General features: G+C 40.3%; 1 protein-coding gene across 1 annotated transcript; it reads right to left on the bottom strand.

The window, feature by feature from the left end:
• Positions 1-9358: 9358 nt before the first annotated feature.
• On the bottom strand, positions 9359-22635 carry bbs4 (Bardet-Biedl syndrome 4). The gene is made up of 16 exons (XM_046393781.1): positions 22417-22635; positions 20674-20716; positions 17702-17781; positions 16475-16538; positions 16130-16241; positions 15808-15880; positions 15338-15391; positions 15122-15249; positions 14258-14312; positions 14050-14118; positions 13682-13834; positions 13000-13171; positions 12668-12737; positions 12428-12572; positions 12134-12338; positions 9359-10228 (listed from the first exon to the last, which is right to left on the bottom strand). The coding sequence occupies exons 1-16, from the start codon at positions 22474-22476 to the stop codon at positions 10080-10082; spliced, it is 1632 nt and encodes a 543-aa protein (XP_046249737.1). The 5' UTR covers positions 22477-22635; the 3' UTR covers positions 9359-10079.
• Positions 22636-23373: the final 738 nt, after the last annotated feature.

Genomic DNA, 23373 nt, shown 5'->3' with positions numbered 1-23373 from the left:
ATAATTAGGCATTATTAGTGTCATCGTGAAATATGGCATGCGTGTAGTGAAGCTACACAGATTAATTACATGAAACAGCACCTCACTCAGTCAACACTGGATTTGAAGCCTCTCTCTCTCCCTCTTAGTTTTCTTTCTGTATGTTCTAATCCATCTATTGCGGGCCCTAAATCCCAAACACTGGTGTGTGTTAAGCCAAGTGGAATTATTAAAGGGCAACCACTGGAGGGAGTGTGACAATGTCAAGTCAAGTGATGCTGGAATTTATTTTTAAACGTTACACAGTAAAGCATACAACCATACTATATGCCCTCTTTAATAATTTCAGGGACATAATCAACCTAAGTTAAATACAACAATAGTGACAATTAAACTTTATTGCACTTCACTGCTTGTATTCTCACTATATTAGGGAAATTTTTGCTTATTCTCTTTTTTGCAGAAGGTAAACTCACTCACCTGTTAGCTTAGCTATAAGAAAAGGGGGCGGGGGCAGGAACACAATGTGGCAACCAGCAGCGCTTCTAAAGGTTTATTTGCATGATTGTCTAAAAACGTATGGGCGTCCTTTTGTCCTGAGGTGTTGAGGCTGCGTCACCTGACGAGCTCTTGTTGACAATGGACTCCAGGAGGTCATTGATCCCGACCAGAAAATCAGTCTGGCACCCAATAAAACGACAACATGTAATTTTTACACTTCAGTTTTTGTACAAATTTAGCAAACATCTAAAATAGTGAGCTTCAGAGGTGCTGATTCTCCTTGTTTCCAGTAATTATGTTACGCCATCAGGCTCTTGGCTGTCACTTCATTTGAACCATATTAGCTCTAATTAAGAAAGCAAATAAACACAATTCAGCGCTTTAAGGGGATTTGCTTACAAGGAATAGAATCCAAAATGCTAGAAGAAATACTGTAAACACATATGTAAGGTTAAAAACTACTGATGTGGAGGCTTTGCTTTGTCTATACTGCTTTTAACTGAATGGTGATATGCAGTATCAGACCTATTTACCATCTGGGTTGATCTTTTCCTTTGAAGCTTTTACAACAGTAAAATCAGGTCAGATCTCCAGGCTCTGCTCCTACAAGCTTAAGTACAACACCAACACAGTATTTCACTAACATAGAAGTATTAAGCCCCGTCTGCTATACGGCATGACCGTAAACAACATATTGTGTCTAAAGTCTCAGCACTGAGGTCTTATTTCACTTGTTGGCTCACAATCTTCTCAGTTCTTTACAACATGCCAAAACACCACCAGCACCTCTGAGAGAAGAGAGAAGCTCTCTGCTGGGAAATTTTTTCATATGGCGTTTGTTGTCCCTGATAACAGACATGATGCACACATCCACAGCGGGCAAAGCAATTCAGCCTGCACCATAAAGACATCTATCTTACCAGAAGGAATAACAAACAACTAAATCTGAACACCGACGAGGAAGTGCTTTTCATGAACTGAAAAGAAAACCGAGGCCGAAACGCACTTGATTTAGTGCGTTTAATCGCCTATTGATCATGATTTCGCAGAGATGAAGTAGGGTGTACCAAATAAAGTCTTGAGCTGATGTGCTCTGCTGATGGGTTTCGGTTACAACGCCTTTATATGTCTGCTTGGTAAAACAGATTTATATCCTCTGTTGTTTTGAAATCTCCACCCAAACTGAAACTGGACTGAAGGTTACAGTGCACAGTCATGAATTAATAAAGAAGCCTCTTGTATACGGAAAAGTTTGTTTTCTGGACCTTGATGTGGTCAGCAGGCAGGGAAGCAGAAAGACAGGGTGCAGACAGACAGTTCTTCTCAGTCAAGGTTACAAATATGCTGCCATAGGAGGTGAAGTGTATACAATACCTCTGCTGTTCGCTATCGTTACCTTTTCAGATGTATAAGAAAATTTAAAGCCGTATTAACTTCTTTTGCCACTTTGTCACACGCGTTCGACATGTTCCGGTTCTACAGCTAACTCGTTAGCAAACTATCGCTTGTTTACACATGCAGCAGACACGGAGCAACATTATCATTCATTTAGCCTTCATGTTTCTGGCCACCCAGAGGCTGTAAGTCCAACCTTCATTCTTATTTTGGCCCTGCATCGGCCTCCATCAGCTCCTGAGGAAAATATTTGTGTTGTAGCTGCTAAAGGCTATGCTGCATTCAGCAGCGAGTAACCAAGTTTTGTCTGGAAGCAGCCTGGTGTTAGCTTACAGCGGGTTTATCGCTGAAAACAGCTCATTGCAAGGCTAGAAATAAGGTTGATGGGAGAAAGAAGTAAGAGTGAACAGGAACAGGAGACTCAGACTGCAAAAAGAAAATAAAATACTCATGGAGCCGAGTGGGGTGCATTGGGTTCATCACAGCAAGCAAACCCTTTCACATTATACACAGTAATTTGATCGACTGTTCAAATGAAAATATTGATTAGTGCCACTTTTATGTACCAAAAAGGATCCTTCAGTATTGCATTCATGTGCCAAACTGAAAATATAAACATATTTAATTAGAAATCTAATGCAGAAATTAAACTGTTTTTGATCTTCTTGATGCATCACAAGTTACAACACTTGGGAAGCCCTGTGTTTAAATTCCTCCCCTCTTGTTTATGCATATTTCATATAAGAAAAATGTTGTTTTTAACGTCTGGTCAGCGCTCTGTGTCAATTAGAAGTTAAATTCCAGCTCAGATCACAAATGATTTAACAAGACACCTCTGAACTCTCACTTCAGCCTTCTCTCTGCAGAGGGTTTGAATTCTTCTTCTATACTCTGATCTGCAGGTTTTCACCCGTAAAAACTGACACGTGTATCGTCATATGATCAATAATTCTATATAAAATATAAGTACACAACAAGCAAACAGGATTATCTGTTGTCTGTACTTCCCGTTTTTGTTCACCCAGCATAGTCACTACTGAGAAGTTTGTCATTTTGAAGACTAAAGGTAGATTTAAACATACAGTTGCCACAAATAGACCAAAACCAAATATCTTGCATCACTTTCACACCTTCCTACCTGCCTATGTTACAGCGTCCACGCCCATTTGCTCCAACTGAAGTCATAAGTTATTGAAAACATTTGGTGTCCAAGTGGGCAGGACTGAAAGATAAGTCACAGCACTCATGTGCGTTGTGTCGTTCCCATCTAATCGACACAGTGGAAGAATATCTAATATCTAAGTCTTCAGAAACACAGATGGTACATGTTGGCTTCTTGGAATCAATAAGAAAAATAGAAAATCACAGAATAAAATGAAGCGTTTTGGAGACTGCCAATGGATGGACAGGGAGGAGGATCATCCAACGACCTTCTAGAACAACAATTCAGTAATCACACCCACGTAATGCTGTGATCAGCCAGCGTGTGGGGTCTGATAACGTGTGCAAATACATACGATTTCATGATCGGTCAACACACTGAATGCTGTTATATTTGATCTTACCGCCACGCGTGCAGGAAAGAACGATCGGGATCAAAGTCAGTGTCTCTGAAACATCGACTTGACATGCGTCAGTTCTAAACCAGGTTTATATCTGACAGAGCACATTACTTGCTGTGCTGAGGTTTCTGCAGGCTTGAGAACCACATGTGAACTCCCATGGTGAGCTGCACGCAGGCTGCATGAATATTTTGATATGACTCAATATAAAGTGGCCTAAAATTTTAATGCTGTTTGTATTATTCTCAAAGACAAGCTTAATCTTTGAATAAATTTGATGGGCTCACAATTGAATCCTCAGTTTCTACAACATTACATTAAGACGCCAGTGGGGCTGTATATGAATTTGTAAGCATAACAAATGAGATGGAAGATGTATCGCAATCCCCCAAGATGGTTTATATTCGACATGGTGCAAAACATGCTTTCTAAATGGGCAGACTCAGCTTCATTCAGATAATTTCATAAATCAAACTCATGTATGAACTGAAAAATGATCTTAAGATACCATTAAAGATTCATCAGTGTCCTATTTTTATAAATGAGGATCTAGTTCATTTCTGCACATGATATCAGTTTTCAGACCATGAATTCAGAGCACAAAATTAAAGGCTGAGCGCTCATGTTGAGCAGTTGATAAATCATCTTCCCGTCAGTCTAACAGGTGGATGAAATCGCTTAGAGAGCGAACTCAAAGGTATCAGAGGTGCTTACACTGACGGGAGTCAAAAGTCGTTCTCCGTCACCCTGCTGTCACCTTGCTCATCTGGCGCTCATCTTATTCTTCATCGTCCAGCCTCTCGTTTCACCATCTGACTCTGAGATCTGAAAATAATCATGATGGATCAACATTAGGCTTCCACACAGCCTGCCGTAGCCTGCCTGTGTTTGTCAGGGCCTTCTGATGAACACACAATAACAACATTTTTCAGGAAGTACAATCTGTTTAATTTAATTGCCGTTTGATTTAAAAAATATTTTACAGCAGTGTAGTTATGTGCTCTGCTATCTGATTTTCAGGTTACTTCCCACACATGTGAGCTCCATCCTGGTATCTTACTGCACGCTCTCAAATTCCCCCTTTGGGGATCAATAAAGGATTATCTTATCTCGATGCTAAACAAGCTAAGGATTTAAAGTGTATGAATTTGAAACTGTGTGAATCCCTGGATATTAAATTGTTAAAGTTTACGGAAGTAGCAGATCACATGATGTGGTTATGCTGTGTTTTAGTTTAAAAAATTATGAACGGAGTTGCAAGAACAGTATTTACCACTCACATGTGAGTGGTAAATACTTGTTTGAATTGAAAGAGAACCTTTTAAAACTGTGATTATATTATATCATATTATGTTATTTTATATGTGATGCTTTAGCTGTGTGGTCTCCCTCGTGGCTGTTTTCTCTCCTGTTCCGTTCCACACAGCACATACATGGACCTACAATAGAAGAAAAAAATAATCTGAATTGAATTGCTACAGTTAGCCATTCTGTTCATTAAGCCATAATGTTATAAGACCAGTAAAGAAAATAGATAATCTATAGATAAATAGTGTTTACGTGCTGCCCTCTCCTGGCACACAATGCCCTCCACCTAGTGGTGACTGTGTTTCTAAATCAATTGGGAATTTGAGCTTTCTGACCCTTTGAGGTTGCTGTAGGAGCATCAGACTGGTAGTCCGAGTTGACATTGTGAAGTCAGCATCATTTACTTTGCTTTCACAGCTTGTATGCAGCCATGCTAGCTGCTCTGTGAGGTTGTACTTACCACAGTGAAGCTCTGAGCGAAATGTTAACATCAGTATGCTAACATGCTCGCAATGTCAGCGCTAAGCTGTTGATCTGAGGCACGTAGGCCCATAATGTTTGACATCTTCGATAAATGTGGTGGTGCTCTAGGTCAGGGATGTCCAAAGTTATTTCAATTCAACCTGAGAGGAGCAAATTTCCTAATTTTAACGTAATCCATAATTTCACTAGAAAAAAAAGAAAAAAGTCAGGTTAACCTCATGGTGGCACAAGAGAAAAACCACCAAAGTCAGCAGACATTTACACAGTATTGTTTTATTGAGATATTTCAGTCAGGACTAAAGTGGTGGACTGACTGACTGACTGACTGACTGACTGACTGCCGAGTGCCGCATGTCTAAGCAGACTATAATCATAGACTATTAAAAAAAACACTTGTTTGTTCTTAACCCATCAATATAAATGAAGAGGCTGAAAAGCTGGAAAAAACAAAACAACATCTAACTGTGGATGTTGCTGAATCAGCTCCAATAACTTCTCAGAAAACACAAAAGCAACTATTACACTTTGGGGAAAAACATTTAATTGACTCTATGCTGAGTTTAACTGGCAGTGGCAATGTAAAGTAGAGTTTGTTTGTTTTTTCATGGTGCACTTATTAAATCATTTTCTAGTTGTAAAACAGCAGCCTATTTTTATTGTAACTGAAGAGAAAAAACAGTATATGATAAAGATTAGGAAATAGTGTACATATTTAGTACATGAAAAGTGGTATGAAACTGGGCCACAGAGAGTGTGTGCTGAGTTCAGAAGAAACCGGACACAAGTGATGTGTAACTGAATAACCGAAGAGAAGAACGAAAGGGGACGAGAAGGGTGTGGAGGACGAGCACTGAGCTTGATACTCGAGACCTAATTATTATCTGGGGAACCATTTAAAAGAGCCAGACAAGGGGCAGAGACTGCATGTAGAGCTGCTGACAGAATTACTGTACTTTTATGTGACGTACGAGTTAAAAGCTGAGGTTACAGAACTGCAAAGTAGGAAAATGGGGTGGAAGGTCAACGACACAGCTTATCTGAAATCCAGACAGCCTGAATCCTCAAATATTAAACCACCAAATGTCACTGGACTTCAAATAAGAAGGACAAGGTGGACAAAGGAAAAAAATAAAATCATCATTTGTGTCCAAGGCCTCCATCAGCAAACTACAGCCTGTCAGCATTCGGCATTGAGCATCTTGGTAAACAAGTCAGTCAACAACTGGGCTTGACAACAGCTGCAGTTAACCTCTGAGGAAAGAAAACACAAGCCAAAACATCATAAAAGGTATTGAAATAAACAATGCTGGGAATTTGACTACAGAAAATATAGTAAAAATAAAGCATCTTATCATCACTATAAAGATACCATCAATATAAGTGACATCCTCAACAGTATACTAAATGTGAATTCAAAAACTCAACAATGGAAAAAATGGCACAACTTACCATTCCCTGGAGCCAGAAAACTTTAAATGAAACGTACTGATACGCTTCCACAGGCGATCTGAATTGCAGAAGGATGAGAAATGGAAAACCAATCTTCCGCAGCTGCACTGAAAAATAACTGCAGCAGGAGCAGTAATTTACAGGCCATCAGCTGGCCTGTAAAAGTTACGACCACAAGCAACCCAGGCGAGCACAGTCCTAACAAAGGCCTCATGAAGAAGCTACAGCACATGTAGATGCTATTCTCCATCATCGACGCGCAATAAAACAAAAGAACACTGACGGATCAACGAGTGCGAGCGTCTTCAGGGTCAAACAATTGTCTCGTTGGATTCAGTCTTCAGTGGCAACGTGTAGCTGAGGCAGGTATTCATCATCTATCTAAGGTTAAGAGATTAGGAGAATTATTGTTATTTCTTCAGCTAACAGTAAGTAATTATGCGTATGCATATGGCATCAGATTAAGCTCAGTGGAATTTAAACATGAAAAAACGTCTTTGCTTATTTACAGTTTTTCTCCCTTCATATGTTCTTTATGCTTACATTCCTCTGAGCTTAACGTGACTCCATAAATTATTACTCCTTGGTAGAAGGGAATCCTATGAGTCTGAAATGTAAAGGTTAAGTTTGGGAGATAAACAGTGTCAATAATAATATTTTTTGTTGTTGTTGTTTATTTGGGGGAATGTTGGCTCTCTGAAGAGTAGGTTTTAGACCTGCCCTGCTCCATTTGGAAAGTGTCATGAGATAACTTTTGTTGTGATTTGGTGCTACATAAATAAATTAGGTTGAAATTGAATTAACAGTGTTAAATGTCAACAGAATCCAACAAAAAAAGAAAGAAAGAAAAGAAAGGAAACTTCAGTTGTGACTTACAGCCCAAGAAAGTTTGTCTGATAGTGCAGGACTGTGCTGAGCTCCACAAGTCTGCAGCTCTGACGGAGAAAGACGAGCGTGCTGCACTACACAGCTGCCTTTAGTCGATGCTCTCGTTTCCTTGATGTCATCTGAGCGCAGTGACGGAAACTTGGAGTGACTAACAGGAGTTTACAAGGCAGGCAAAATAATCAACGGTCAGTAAACTGTATTATGTAAATGTATTTGCAAAAAAAATATTACATGATTAGAACCATATTATTACAAAGGCTAAATGTCAAACTTAAACAGCTGCTGCTGATGTGTGTGTGCTACAGAATAGTTTGTAGAAGTTCAAATAAAAGGCCTCACATGTTGCATGTCACACATTGATTACGACTCAAGATGGCTGCAGGGTTTTTACAATCACTGCATACATCCGATCATACGCAGCATCTGACTCAAATGGAACGCGATAACCAGGCTTTTTTCCAAACCAGAGCACTGGCTTCCAGCACAATCACTTGTTTACACTCCCAATCTCCAGCCAAGGCTGCATTACAGAGACAAACAACCACAACACATGACACACTACAAAGGCAGAGAGACTGACAGGCAGTAATCTTGTTGAACTGACACTTGGTCCACAGCAACATTCACTCTGACCTGAGCCAGAGGATGAGAAAAATAACAATAACATGATAACTCCCATCACAGCTCAACATTTCTTTCGCCAGCGTGGAAATGCTCAGCGCTGTTCTTTGTGTGTGGAAAACCTCACATGCAGTCACTGGAGGCATCAGTGGGGTCCACGAGGGAGAAACAAAGAGGATGGCATTTTATTCAACTCAAACAGGATACTTAGAGGTCTTTAAAAATACTCCCCGTGTGAAAACGTCTTAAACACCTTTATTTCTAAGTCTGCAGAGAAACTCACTCTTTCAGCCCTTTATCTTACCATCATAACATAGTAACATGAATTACAAGACTTTCTTTTTTTGACTATTAGCCACGCAAATACTGTTAAACACTCTCTGATTTTGTTGTTAGACCCAAGACTTCCCCTCCAGTTTCCCGAAGGAAGGAGTTTTGGAGCATCAGCGGCGAGCGAGGAGGTGATTCAGGGATTTGGAGGCTCTGTTGGTGAAGTAAACACTGACAGTCCCTGAGTATGAATCATTACCTTGTGCAAAGCAGGTAGAATTTTGACATCTGTAAGTGCAGCTTCTTTTGTTTTTAGCAAGTTCATTCATCTCTAAATGACTAAAGCAAACACAAGAGGTTTAATGTTTAAACACCACCAAATATTAAATACATGGGAATACACATGTTCCTCTGCAGACTTTACCTGGAGGACATATTTCATCAGTATTTTTGGTTAATATGTACAAACTGCCTCATCCATATTGTAATTCATACGCAGAAATAAATCAGTTTGCATGTGACCTTTGGTACAGACAATTTATGAGGTCCAATCATGAACACAACAGTCTGTTCCTTGATCTCGTTTTTCCACCACAACCAGACTGAACAAACATTTGGCTGGTGAGCACTTCAGTACTGTCACAGTCGACGTATATGACGTACCCCACACATTTTAGAAACAGAAACTCATCTGTAAGCCTTCACACAAGAATGATTATGTTCACCGGAGGATGGAAATGCATTCATTTGTACGTTTTTCTTCTTGTTCAGAACGTGGATTGCTGTTAGGTAAGAGAGACTCTTAAACAACACTGTCCCCTGTCCCCTGTCCCCTGTTGGTGCCGTCTGCTGAACCGAACGGTCTTCATATGAGAAAACACAGAATGAAACAACACACAAACTGGACTTCAGAGAAGAGGCGAGGCAGCTGTTTTATTTAAACTCTCTGGTTTTTGTATTAAATACATCACTCTCTATAAATGATAATTATCCACATATAAAAGTGGGCATCACTATTTACACTCCACATTCAAATAGAGCCCTATCGTACAAGCAAGCAACAGCCGGTACACTATTCACAAACATCCCTTTCTGTGCTCAGATTTCAGCTGTGATTGTCGGAGCAGTTCCTTCACATTTATTAAGCCGCGGGGACGCTCAACAGCAAAGGACGGACGCCTTCCCTATAAATGTCATCACTTTTCCTTATTGCTAATCTCATCCAAGTATTAACACCTGCAACTGCACAAATGCCCACATGACCATTTTGTTGACTGGAGATTGTTAAGCTGCAACATTAACTGGAACTGGTTTTGACATCTGCACCAAACCTGACACATCTATATATAAAAATGCTTGATCATCTCAGAATTTTGGTGTTGTACTGACATTCAAAGTGCACATTTCATTTCATTTCCTTGCCCTTTTCAGAGCAAAGTAAATTACTATGTGGGACACAAAACATCTGTGCACCACGAACCCAAACCAGAAGACTATAGCTCAAGTCTTTGTGTCTCACTACAATGAGATAGAAAACCACAAATAGCCGGGTTGCTGTTCAGGAATCTTATGTTACCTCCATAACATGAGAGTGATCTCCATGAATGAAGTCACCAAGCTAATTCATGCCTCCACCTTGGATCTTCTCTTGGAGGTTTTGGATTTGGTTGACTCCACGGGTTCTGGCGAGCCTGGAGGATCTGTGGGTGGGCTGGGGGCTTTATCCACGTCAGGTTCTGGCTCAAGGGGCATGGAGGGGCTTTTGGAAACTCCTGAAAATAGCAAAAGCATCACAGTTCATTTTATCTTTTCACCTCATGTTGCTCAGAAAACGACCTTTTGGTCCCCAACGAATGAAACAGTTTTTGTAGCGTCATTCAGGAACGTTAAATGTGATTTACTTGTAGCGTTTGTGTCTCCATGCCTTCCCTTGACATGTCCATATCATGTCCAGGAGAATGGGACTTGATTCAAACTCTGAATTAGAGTACTGTCACACTGTGCTTCCATCTGCCGAATGTTTGCTCTGGCTTCCCCATTCATGCCAATTAAAGCCCACACAAGAGACGAATCCAAGCGCGCATTTCCTGTTTTAATGTGATCTCTGGCTAACTCGCAGATTCAAATTTACAACCATGCAGATGTGCACCAACAGAGACCAACGGAAACAGAGACCAACAGAAACACTCACGCACTGACTTTGGAAATGGAGAAGTGACAATAGCGCCGAACTACCAGACTAAAAACTGACGCTACATGATGCTAAGCTGGCATTCCTGACTTCTGGTCTAAATGTCTCTCTGGCTATCTGCTTGACCAAACACGGACCCCTGACAGGAAAAGCTTGTAAGACTTCTATCAGACACACCTCTTCTTGTTAAACCACATTTTACAGCAACATGAATAATACATGAAGTAAAAACTGATGAAAAGGTAATTCTGCTCACTGTCTGCTGTGTGTGCTGCCATTCCGACTTGAATGACTGTTTCATCTGATTTTTCTGTGTCAGAGGTCGCATATTTTTCCAGTTCTGAGTACAAAGGATCGCAGCATTTTTATGTAAAATTTCATCCCAACACTAAACAACTCTTGGCCCGCCCAACACACATGGGTCAGATGCAGGAGGCAGGAAAGCTTGATAGTACAAAAAGCACTTAAGTTTTTCAAGATTCACATTGGTTCCATTTGTACAGGTAAGGTAATACCTTTTCCATATACAGAATGTGAATTTTAATAACCACAAAGACACATACAGATGAGTCTTGACCTTGAGCAAAATGTATTTACAGAAGAGCTGTTAAAGCACAGCAAATACATACACACCTGCACTTTAAACTGCCAGATATCTAGCAGTGATATGATGGTCTGCTGTTTAACAAGCTGTCTGGTGTATTTACAGGCTATATTTGTATATTTACAACAATTTGGTCTTCACATGCTGGTTGTTGGTGGAGCGTTAGAGAGCAGATATATTTCTCTGTAATCATATTAAATGTCATGCAGCATTGGATGCTTTCTTCTGGTTTTATTTGTCAACAGTTAAAAAGAAGTGGTCGAAAACACAGCCCAGAGGGTCTTGTGCAGAAAAAGGCTCCTGTCCACTTCCTTTAGAGAGCTGTTGGCTGCAACAGTCATTTCTGAGTAGCCTTGAATTTATTAGCTTACCTGTGTGTCATTTTTCCACACCGCTGACTTTCTTTTGTTGCCAAGAATATATAAACTGGCTAGAGGTTAACTTCCTTTTTCACACATTCCATTTGGCCTTTGCCCATATTTTCAATCTGCTACAGTAGTTCAGACAAGAGGCTGCGAATACAGAGGAAAGAGGTATTTTCAAGTTCCCATTTCAAATGAAAAATTGGCCTTTGGTTTAATAGCATGAGGTGGAGACTGTGAAATTTGTCATTACCTGCACTGACAGCCTATCGCTGAACTTTTCTGATGAAAAATATTAATTTATGCGCTCAGCTCTGAGTTTGTGCTCAGACCAAGAACAAAAAAAAAAGAAAAAGAGATATTCAACCTGGATCGGTCTCATTCTCATCAAAACCTGACTCAGAGCTGGACCTTACTTAAACCTTCACCATTAAAATTGCTGGTGCCACAAATCAAATGACCAACAAGGTGACAGAATGTTATTTGGCACTTTCTACAAGCCCATGCTGGTAGTTTGTACCTGTTGGTAGCTGAATGTTCTTGCTGTAGCTCGCAGCAGAGGACATGGCTTGGCCCAGAGCTTGGTTGGTACCGAGGGGAGCACCAGGGGTTTTGGTGGCTGCTGCCGAGTTTGATTTTGTTTTTGAGTCCTTGTCTGGTTTAGTCCACACCAGAGCCTCTGTCACCTGCAGCGCAGCTCCCATCTTCTGTGCCATATCCATTAGCTGTGAGTGACATGTAGGCAAAGACTCAAAAATACTCATGGCTTCAACAACTGACTCTGAGACATTACCATCAGCAGGATCTTAAGTACCTCAGAATCAAATTCAAAGTTGTTACTGCTGTCTCGAAGTAGGTTGACTTTCCTCTCCATCTCCTGATACTGAGCCAGAGCTCCCTTCTTTTCACCGTGATTGTAGAGGAAGATGGCAAAGTTCAGGTTGACCAGAGGATTGGCTCTGGACGAAAAATAACATATTAAATTATTGAACCACAGACTCAAATTCAGACATTATCCAGTACATTTAAGGTATAAGATGTCAGACAGACTCACTCATCCATTGTGACGGCTTGTTCATATGCTCTGGTGGCATTCTCTATATCCTCCAAGTTGGTCAGGGCCACTGTTAAGAAATGAGTATAACAGGTTTGAACCTGAACTAAAATACAGTCAAATGCAGAGACACTCTGGTGATGAATCCAAGCAAATGATTGCATTCACTTTGAGCGTTTTCACTTTGTATTTTACAAAATGCACTGAACTTACCCTGCACACCAGTAAACTGTTAAATCCCAAGTAACTGCTGCCGCTCTTTTTGCCACAAATCACCCATTTATTCTTTAAAGATGTGGTGCAATGACATCCTAATCTCTCCAATGCAGTACCTGCCAGCAACATGTAGAGTTCCCCCATTCGTGGGTTCAGGTTGATGGCTGCGCTGAGGAAGTGGAAGGCAGATGCATACTGCTGCATGGTCAGGTGTACCAGACCCAGGTTGTACAACACTTTCCAGTCAAAAGGAGACAGGTAGTGGGCCCGTTTCAGACAGCTGATCGACTGTGGCAAAATGAAGTTTGGAGAGAAGTCAATTGCTGACAGGACTGTTAGGCAAGAATCTTAATATTATGTGATCCCATAAAGAATCAGATTCTGTAGGGACATACTGACAAGAGTAAGCAGCAGTTTGTTTATTTGTAAATATGAGCTCATCTTTCTCGCTCAACAGGTGGCGATAAAGCACCACACTAATGTGCAACAGAGGCAGTGAAGAAGACTGCAAGCTAGTAAACATGGATGGAGGTTTGTTAGACCTCAAGGATACACACAGTGTATGTTTCAACAAGTAGTAGAAACTTTGTTAATTTACAAGAAAACTCCACAGGGCACCTATATACATGACATTATCAGATTGCTAATACTGATGCATCAAGTAAAGTGCCTCAAAACTGCAACAGTAAACGAGCTAAAGTTACTTTCCGTCAGTGTAGGTATGTACGTTCAAAATGTGAATCTAATGCCAAATAAACTTAAATTAGTTGACAAAAACAAGTGAATCACATTACTCACAGCTACATATTTCTTTTTCCCAAAGAAGCACATGCCAATGTTGTTCCACAGAGGGGGGCTCTCAGGCACAGCGCAGGCTGCCACTCTGTACTTGTTCATGGCCACATCAAAGTCACCGTGGGTCTGCATCATGCTGCCTGCGGCCAGGATGGCCTGGGAATAAAAACAATGATTAGAGAGAGATTAGAGGAAGATGTACCCTTTGAAACGGCACATGATGAAAGATGGGCTGTGCCACCTGACAGAGAAAGGACCTTTTATTTGACTGAACGACTTTAAAGGAAGTCCGTTTCAGAGTCCTTGAATAGCAATAGTAGCAAAAACTAAGTTTATACCAAAGTGTAAGGCGTGTTCAAACAGGCACATACCTTGTAATTGTTGGGGTCAAAAGTAAGGGCATTTCCAAGGTGCTCAAAAGCTTTTTGGTATTTCCCAAGCTGATAAAAACACGAACACAGACAATTACACATTTACTTCATTTTAGCTGTTATCTTTCAGCTGTCACTCTTATCTTGTAATCCACATCTTTTGTGTACACATAATTTCACAGAAAAGGTTATAAAAACATCTACCTACGTGTAAAAACAGCAGACCAAGAGTTGTCAGGAGTTCAGTATTCTCTGGAGAGAATCTGAATGGAGAAAGAGACAAGTCGAATGAAAAATGTCACTTCATCTATGCCTGTAATTATGTCTAAGGCCTGCATTTATTCTTAAACAGACATAGTTTATATTCAAGAAATCTGCTGATTATTCAATCAGGGTTTGATTCAGCATAATTGTGGAGTATTAATTATAATCTGTGGGTGGTGGGGGGATGTGGCTCAAAGAAAATAAAAATGGTAGGGAAGAGGCAGATCTGCATTAAAATAAGATTCACAGTAGTGCGTCTCATTAAAAGCACCAGTTTTGGGGCACTTGATTAATTCATTTAACCCCAACAGGAGGCAGCCACAATAAGCTCTATTGTAAACACTGGTGTCATTTCCTTATTTACACCATAGCCTAATGTTTAAATATTCAACATGTGAATAGAAGTGAAAATGAGGGGAATTTATACTGCACTGAAAAGGGCCGCGGGATAAAATGTGGCTAAGCTGGAGTTCTGTGAGAGATTGAAGGAAGACCACTTACTGAAATGAGCTCCAAAGACTGAAAGTCATTACATGAATCAAGAGGGGAATCCACTAGAAATAATCAAACTCCACCAAAACAGCAGGATTTGTGACACTCTCTTTCAGTGTCTTGACAGTCATAATGAAAAAAACTGCCATGCCGAGGCTATGTAATTATTAACAGATTTGGGTTTATTTTATTGATATTGTTTGAGCTGGATGAAAAACTTTTATCCAGAGAACCATAGCGGCAGTCTATAATACCTAAATCATTTTAAAAGCCTTCTCTGTGCTTTTTACAGTGTCCACATTTGATCTTGACTTACTCCACTGCTCTCTTGTACACTTCGATGGCCTTGTCAGTGTCTCCAGCCAGTAAATGAACCTTCCCAAGCATCATGAAAGTTTTATCATGTTTATTTATCTGGAGAGCTACGTTCAGATGCTCTTCAGCCTGACAGAGGAAAGAGCAGAATTATCAACTCACTAGAGCGATGAGTACAATTTGTACTGTGTAGTGTTGGTAAAATCATCATACTCACACTCTTGAAGTCTTTGATGAAGAAATAGCACAAGCCCAGATTATGGCTGATCTCCTGAGGTGAGAAAATGTCAAATTACACATGGAGCGTTGGCGCATGCTTAATTGAACAGGGCTGGAGAAAGGCTGAACTAAATTTTATTTCCACATATAAAAGTTATTTATGACAGCTCTATGGGATACAGATTCTACAATTTTACTGACAGTTGCACAAGAGAGGACAGTTTAAATTTCCAAATCATACTAGTATGACTGGTTAATGTTCTTGACTGGCCACTTTAGTACAATTTTTATAGGCTTCAGAGTAAAACAGCCCTGGATCTGTGTGGAAGTTCAACCACGGAGTTGTTGCACAAGCGAGGAAAAAAGGTTCAGTCTCATCCTAATGGATGCCAGGCCCCTTCAACAATTTCCTTCACTAACTTTGAGACAAAGCAGAAACTCAGTACAACAGTGTCTCTTCTCTTTTACCCAGTCTTTCTCGTTGAGCCTTGCAGCTTCATGATAGAACTCAATAGCGGCTTTGTGCTTTCCCAGGAGGAATCTGCAGCAAGAAAAAAAACCAAAAATAATCCATATGAGAAATTAACCAATCCCAATCACTGCATGCTGAATACATATTCTCACAATCCCGCAATAGTGAAAATAGTGACTGGAGGGTGGATTAATTTCTCCCTACAGTTTAAATAAAAAAAGTTCTTGTCCTCAGCGGCCTGCAGTTTGACTCTATTTCTCTCCTGTTAGTGATTAAAGTGGGGTTGATGCACCTCAGGCTCGAGGGCTGTAGACTCACAGTGATCTGGCCACTTGTTTGAGATTGTCAGCGCTGCTGGGATTAAGGATGGCACAGCTCTGGAACAGCTCCAGGGACTCTTGGATCTTGCCCTCAAGACGCAAGATTAGCGCTGTGGCAAGAAATTAAAATACAAAAAGAGAGGATCTTCATCTACATGAGCAAGTTAAAAAAAATAGTAAAAATCAAAGGCACAGCATGGGGTCCAAAAAGCAGATTTTGGCAAACTAAATTATGTACGGGGGAGCCTTGGCCTCAACTATCAGAGATTTAATGTAGCTCTCAAATAACATTACATGTGTTACATGTGTGAGAGCGAAGGGTTACTAAAAAGCTACAGCTCACCTTGAACATAGATGGCATATTCACACATTCCACTGGTCTCCTGCAGTTGCTCTTTGATGATTGCCTACATGGACAAAGAACAGAAGACTGCGGTGGGTGTTGTTTTCTCCAAGTGTAATTGAGAATACTGCTACGGTTAAAAAAAAAACAACTAACACTTCAGGTCCTGTTGAAAACTAACACCAAAAAGACCGGGGATTCGTCCTCTCTCGTCTTCAAGCAGCAGTCCACACCAAGACTTAATAGATAAACAAGTGTATTATATCCTGTTCTGTGCACGTGCATCACATTTTCGTGATGGCGCAACAACCTCAAACGGCACTCTGACAATTTGGTATTTCCTGACCTTTAAATTTGCTTTGGCTCGTCGTGTGGTGTTTTGGTGCCCGGTGCAGAGCACGGGAAGCACAGCTGGAAGGAGACGTTCACAGACAGGAGGTGCGCTCGAATGAAGCAGCGCAGAGAAAGTATTCGTACTTTGGTGTAAACTGTGGCTTAGACTTCGTTCTGAGAACAGGCATCTCAGAACCACATCACGTCAACCTTATGATGCAGCATGGAGGTTATAACTTGGAATTCTGCCAGACAGATACTAGATTATCAAAGGCTCATTAATTATGAGTGTGTGTTCATGGTTTATTCTTGTGTTTATTCTTAAGTGTTATGAGGCAAAGACCACTGTGTCACATTTTCAGATATGATGTAACCAGCTGCAACGTGAAATGATCAATAGAAACAGTAGAATGGTCAAACAGACGCGATCATATAAACAACTTCACCAAAATCTGATTTATTATTTATTTCTATCATTGTTGTATTAATTTTCTGTTAAAGAAAAAACACAAACACAAAGAAACTGCAGGTTTGTGGTGTCTTATGTTGTTATCATTGTCAATGAGACCAGTGATGTGACTGGCTGAGAGCATGTTTGCTAATTTTAAAATGCTCTTATCTATATTTCACCTCACTCAGCGCAAAATTGGATTGATATTCCAATAACATATCTAAAGGCATCTATTCAGATATTTTATGAAGTACCCACTGGTTTCATGTGGGAATACTCAGGTCAAGGCCGTCTATTAGTCCATAATAAAGTACAGTGTTAGACAGAAATCTATACATGCCAGGCATTCATTATCTTCATTATGTTTAAAAGCTCAGTCAGATTGACACTCAAAACAGACACAGGTCAACGACAGGGAGAAAGGCAGGATGGAGGTACTTTACCTTACAGGTATCATAGTCTTTGCGGATGTAGTGCTGATGGATGAGCCAGTTTCTTCTCTCCACAATGGGAAGCTCTGGAGCTGCGAGGAAGAATATAATGAGGAGAAAATTATAATGTAAAAATCTGGGATATTTTTAAGCTCATTACCCTTTACTGATCAGATGAGGTCTTATTTAGTTGACAGTTGAGTGATTAATCCTGAAAGTGCCCTCCTTCTGCAGTCATTACTAAGTCTCTGATCTGACAGTTAACACAGACGTAACACGTTTACCCAAATCCACAGGCTAAATTTAAGTCAATCCACCAAGCAGACTGTAAATTTTAGCTTGTTAGCAAGTCTTCACTCACAAACTGAAGGCTTGCTTAGGTCTGTTTGGACTATTTTTAATTCATACAGTCTTTTCATTAATTTGCCAGCTGAATAAATAATCCTTAAAGCTCCTTCCCTCTGCAGTCATCAGCAAGTCTTTGATCTGACAGTTAACATAGATGTTAACACTTCAACCAAAAACCCAGGGCTAAACTATAATCAATTCATCCGTCACGCTGTAAATGTCACCTTGCAAGCAAGTTTTTCGTTACAAACACTGTTTTTTTTTTTCTGTCACTCTTTGAATGTCTCATCAGGTTGAGTACTCTTCCCGTTGCCAGGGCAACAAAGTCTCTCACAACCCAGGTGCTTGTGACAGAACAGAGAGGGTATAGAGACAGACTGAAAGAGAGAGACTGGAGGTATGAGCAGCACAATACAAAGGCAGCTTTAGAAAGGGTTAGGTAACCTCGAGAACTCAACCACAATGCTCCAAGTCTTCTTCCCAGCGGAGTACAACATTTCATTTCACAAAGAAGCAAATGTAATTCCAATTCAGGGAGTTTGGTTTTTGGTAATCCTGTTATCTTGCACCTACTACCTCCCTCTGAGGCTAAAAATAGAACCCACAGCAATGTGAAATAAAGTGCCAGGCTTTGAGTCTGCCACTGACATTGGGTGATATCATTAATAAACTGGCTGTGTAAAAAAAAAAAACACACAGTGTGAATTACACTAAAGCTCTCTTCTGTTTTTATCAGTCAGAGCTTCAAGCAGCAGCGCTATGTTGACTTGCCGCAAGAACCGGAGCCTCATCCAACTACTTCGGAGAAACCCTCTCCATCGCCGAGTGTGAAGCTGCACGGGCTTCACACATTTGCCCCGTCAAGATTCGGAACGGCCCTATTTGTAGCGTCCTAATCCGCTTTCTTCCTGCTGAGACAGCAATAATATTCTTGTCTCTGTGTTTCAGCTGTGGTCCTGCGGTGCTCCAGTCTTCACGTACACAAAGCGGGGCGTATTTGGTGAGGAAAGATGGGATATGTGTCAACTACTGTATGAAAGACTGATAGAAAGCAGCGAGGAAGAAGAGCACAGCATGAGGTCTCCTAAATATAGTCCTGTGAAAAACTTCACCCCAAACATGGAGGAATTTTCTCATTGTTACATTTGATTTGGCTAACGCTAAGACAGATTTGCCTTCCATGTGCTTCAACCATCTGTTAAAAGGGGATAAGAGCAAAGGAGAGGCATGCTGAGATCAAAAGACACATGGGGAGAACATAATGGAAAATGCAATGAAAATTATTTTAGCACAAGAAACTTCAAATCCCTTGCTCTCCTCAAGTTATTTTCTCACATATTTGGTTGCCGACACTCATTCTTCACAGGAATTTGACAGGAATGAGCGTCGATATCTCGAAGAAAAGACAAAATAAGGAAGACTGCTATTCGAATGAGTATGAACTTCATGAAATGTGTGGCTTGTTATTTGATTATTTAAAAAATGTAGACTTTTTGAAACAAGATGGTTCACTTCATTCTCACAATTAGACCAAATTTCATCATCTAATCATAGTTTGAATTCTAAACTTCACACAAAAGATAAATAATGAGAGCTCATTTATTTCATACTTTTACACACTTTAGAGTACATGTTATATCACTTATCTATTAATAAAGTCTGTGTAAGGCATGATGAAGTCTCAATTCCCAGTAGAAGAAAGTATAAAGCACCTAACAACTGTTCTATTTTTAACTCATTAGGTTTTTATACATTGAGTTAAAACATGTCATATTTTTGAAATTACTGTATATTCCAGTTATTTTCTCTGAAGTCCATACACATGTGCGTGCATGGCATAAGTTCTTACAGATTTATGTCCAATTTTTATAGGTGTACTTGTTTTTGTACTTGGTTTTCCCCTGCATTCTATTGTATGTTTATTCAAAATATTGTACTCCTGATGGCTGCTTTCCTTTCTAATATTTGCATATAAGAGTCAGAAGGAAATTTAAATTTTGTTTTTAAATTGGTTAAAGTGCTTTCAGTACGCACACAGTACTGTGCACTTTTAATAAATTAGGCAGTAAAAATCCATTCTTTACTTTCTCTTTTACTTACTTCATTGCTCAGTCATCTTACATTACAGTACTGTACTTTGGGTGTTGATTTAATTTGTCTCTTCAAATTATACTGAGTCCACCACAGTAATGCTTTGTATGCCATGTTGAGTGTACGGAATTAAAACATGTCATGTACTTGAATTGGTCCCATTAGATTTGCATTTTTAGCAACGCTGATGATGGTTGCAAAACATTGTAAAACAAAACAAAATGCTTAATCCATGAGCTGTGACCTTAATTGTGATGATAAAATATCCTCAATGATCAGTGAACAATTTCCACAAAGACAATCTCTGGAACGTGGCTCAGTAGCGTCCTGTATGCATAACTTCTTCCATCTAGGTACGGAGAAGAGAAGGGTGAGGGTGACCTCTGCAGGACGATTAGGTCCAAACACGCTCTGCTAGTATCTGTTATCAGTTACAGACAAATTCTGAATAAATTATCACTAATTACAAAGCAAAGGGTGTTGAGAAAGGAATGGTGTTGTTTGAAAATCATTTTGTGAGATGACTTGCAAGTGTCACATGGTACCTTTAGGTGCCCGACGTTTCTTGGCCTCAGTAGCAACTGGGAGCTGAAATAAATAAAATACATTTACAAACAAATAACAGAGAACCACCCATATCTTACATAGCAAAATATGTTGGAGACCATTTATCAGTGTTTCCCCATGACCAGTATGTACAGTAGCCCCACCAAAATAGATTTGCTCCACCCAAAAAGATATTTTTTTTATTGTTTCTTCCTGATTAGAGGCTGTGTGGAATGGAAATAGATGTCAAAGTTCAGGCTGACTGAAATGTCTGCTGGAATGATGTGTTCATGTACAGCTGAACAGATCAGGAAAAAAGAACAGCTTCCTCTTTTAGATGTTATGAGCCCGTGAATGTACAGTATGTCGGGATCAGCGCCAAAAGAGTTACAAGCTAAATGAAAAGCTGACTAATATTAACTGCACATGATCCAATTAACTAAACTTGTTCTTCTTCACTTGACTTAAATTACACGCTGAGAGTTCATGTTAAAGGTCAAATTCTTGAGAGGTACAATACAAGCAAGTGACTTGGGGTATTTTTCTGCATGTTAAGAGCAGACAGGCTTACACTAAGTACCAAGCTGTTCTAGTACCCTCGTGTGACAGCCCTGCAAAAAGTCTTGAGCCTTACGTTTTTAATCAAGACAGGCTTACTCTTTTATTCAACTCTACCTTAATTTGATCAATTAAATGTTTAAAATGAAGAAAGTCAAGCCGAGTCACACCAAGTCATCCCACTAATCACAAACTGACCTTTAACACCACGGTGTGATAGAAGCGTTATGCAATTCACGGTGCCCACCTACATGTTTTGATCAGTTATAACATTAACAGACACATCCACTCCACATCACATTATTCGGCTACGATACAGCAACCTTGTGCACAGGTAGATGAACACGTACGCAACCCCGGTGCTTTGTTTCCCTTCATCTTATCATACATAATATAGACAAAAGTATTGGGGCACCTGACCATTCCACCCAACAGGGGCTTTAATCACATTGCATTCTAAATACAATGCAATGTATGCAGCTTCCACTCTTCTAGGAGGGCTTTACACAACATTTTGGAGTGTTTCCGTGGGAATCCTTGCCCATTCTGGCACTGATACTGAATGAAAAGGCCTGGCTCACAATCATCTTTCCAGTTCATCCCAAAGGTGTCAGTACATACAGTGCATTTTACCCACTTGTGGATTGCTTCGAGTGCACATACTCATGTTTTAGCCAAACAGTGTATAGCCACTATTTCATCACATCCAGAACACCAGACGTTGAAGCCATAACACAACCGGGGCGTGCGGTTAAAAACAGCCTCAGTAACTACACAGCTGGGCAGTTAATAACGTCACCGAACCGAATTTGCGTTACCGTATAAAGCTATCAACAGCATATATTTACACAGCAGCGTAAACGTTATCTACGCGTTTCTACGCTATGGCACCTTTCTGTAGCTATAGCTGTTAGCTCCAAGGTTTTAACTTGGATGAGTGAGATTAAAGAGAGAGCTCGACGCAAGTTGCCGTTAGCTGCAGCGAGGTTAATCAACTTAGCTTCGACCTAAACTCGGTTAGCCAGGCAGCTAACATTCAGTCGATTAGCGCTTCACGAGGGCAATATTCAAACCTGACGTGACGTTTGCGCAGGTGTCAAGTGTCCGACTGTCACTTCACTTGGCGGAATGTTTGCGTTTACTTCGGAAAGACGATGATAACTAGCTGTTGTTGTTATACTCACCGACGTGGTTTTCTCCTCGTCCGCCATCTTGGGATGATCAACACTAGAAGCTGTTGCCATGGAGACGTAAGTGCAGAGCTGAGGGGCTCGCGCTCATTCACTCTCTGCGTGTAGGCCCTAACGAATGAAATGGTGGGGTTCAGTCAGCTGGTACAACAAGTATGTCATTGATTGTCCATGGACGTATGTAGCTTCTTAATAAACCCATTCTAGAAGGGTCCACTGGCCTATCAGAGACGCCGGATTTGGATACAGTGTGAGGAAAAGGTCCTGAGATCCACGTGTGTGCTTGTAGTGTATATTTTACAGTTTGCCTCCATTGTTAAGAAACAAATGATCAAGTATTGACGACAGCTGTAGACCTCACAGCTGCATTTTCTACTCTGCGTCCACTTTTAAGGTGGACAGCAGTTGGCTTCATGCGGACTGTGGAGTTAATTGGCTTGTACCTCCATACAGTGAACAAGCCAATAGGGCAGAAATAGACTGACCCATCCATCCATCCATTTTCTATACCGCTTATCCGAAATAGACTGACCCAAATTAGGAAAATGTAAAATCTTCTGACAAATGAGAATAACTGTATTAATGACTCAAGGGGAACATAACCTTAATATCTGCCTACATTTTTACACAAATGTATCATGAGCATGTTAATGTGTTCGTTTAATCTCGATGAGACACTTCGGGATGAACTTTAGGATTAAGGCTTCAACTAACCAGGCTTAAATCTTACACATGATCCAAATTTTCAAAAAAAGAGAAAAAAAACTGACAGTTCATTCAGGTTTAAGACTGAGAATTGATGTCACACAAGTAGCCCTCTGCTAAATAAGTTTTTAATAAGATATGTACAGCACACCTACACATTATGACTGTCAAAGGGACAAAAGACAAAAATCAGACAAAACACTCCCTAACCAGCAGCCTTGAGCATAAACCTGCACTCAAAGATTG

Source organism: Scatophagus argus, chromosome 1 (genome assembly GCF_020382885.2).
Source record: "Scatophagus argus isolate fScaArg1 chromosome 1, fScaArg1.pri, whole genome shotgun sequence".
In the NCBI taxonomy this organism is placed as follows: Eukaryota; Metazoa; Chordata; class Actinopteri; family Scatophagidae; genus Scatophagus; species Scatophagus argus.
This window is presented reverse-complemented; position numbering and strand designations above follow the sequence as displayed.

Excerpts from the sequence above, each read along its gene's own strand:
- bbs4 (XM_046393781.1), bottom strand. The coding sequence starts at position 22,476 with ATGGCAACAGCTTCTAGTGTTGATCATCCCAAGATGGCGGACGAGGAG. Across the intron at positions 15,250-15,337 it reads TCATCAAAGACTTCAAGAGT|GCTGAAGAGCATCTGAACGT; the intron begins GTGAGTATGATG and ends TTCCTCTGTCAG. Across the intron at positions 14,119-14,257 it reads TTGGTCTGCTGTTTTTACAC|CTTGGGAAATACCAAAAAGC; the intron begins GTAGGTAGATGT and ends TGTTTTTATCAG.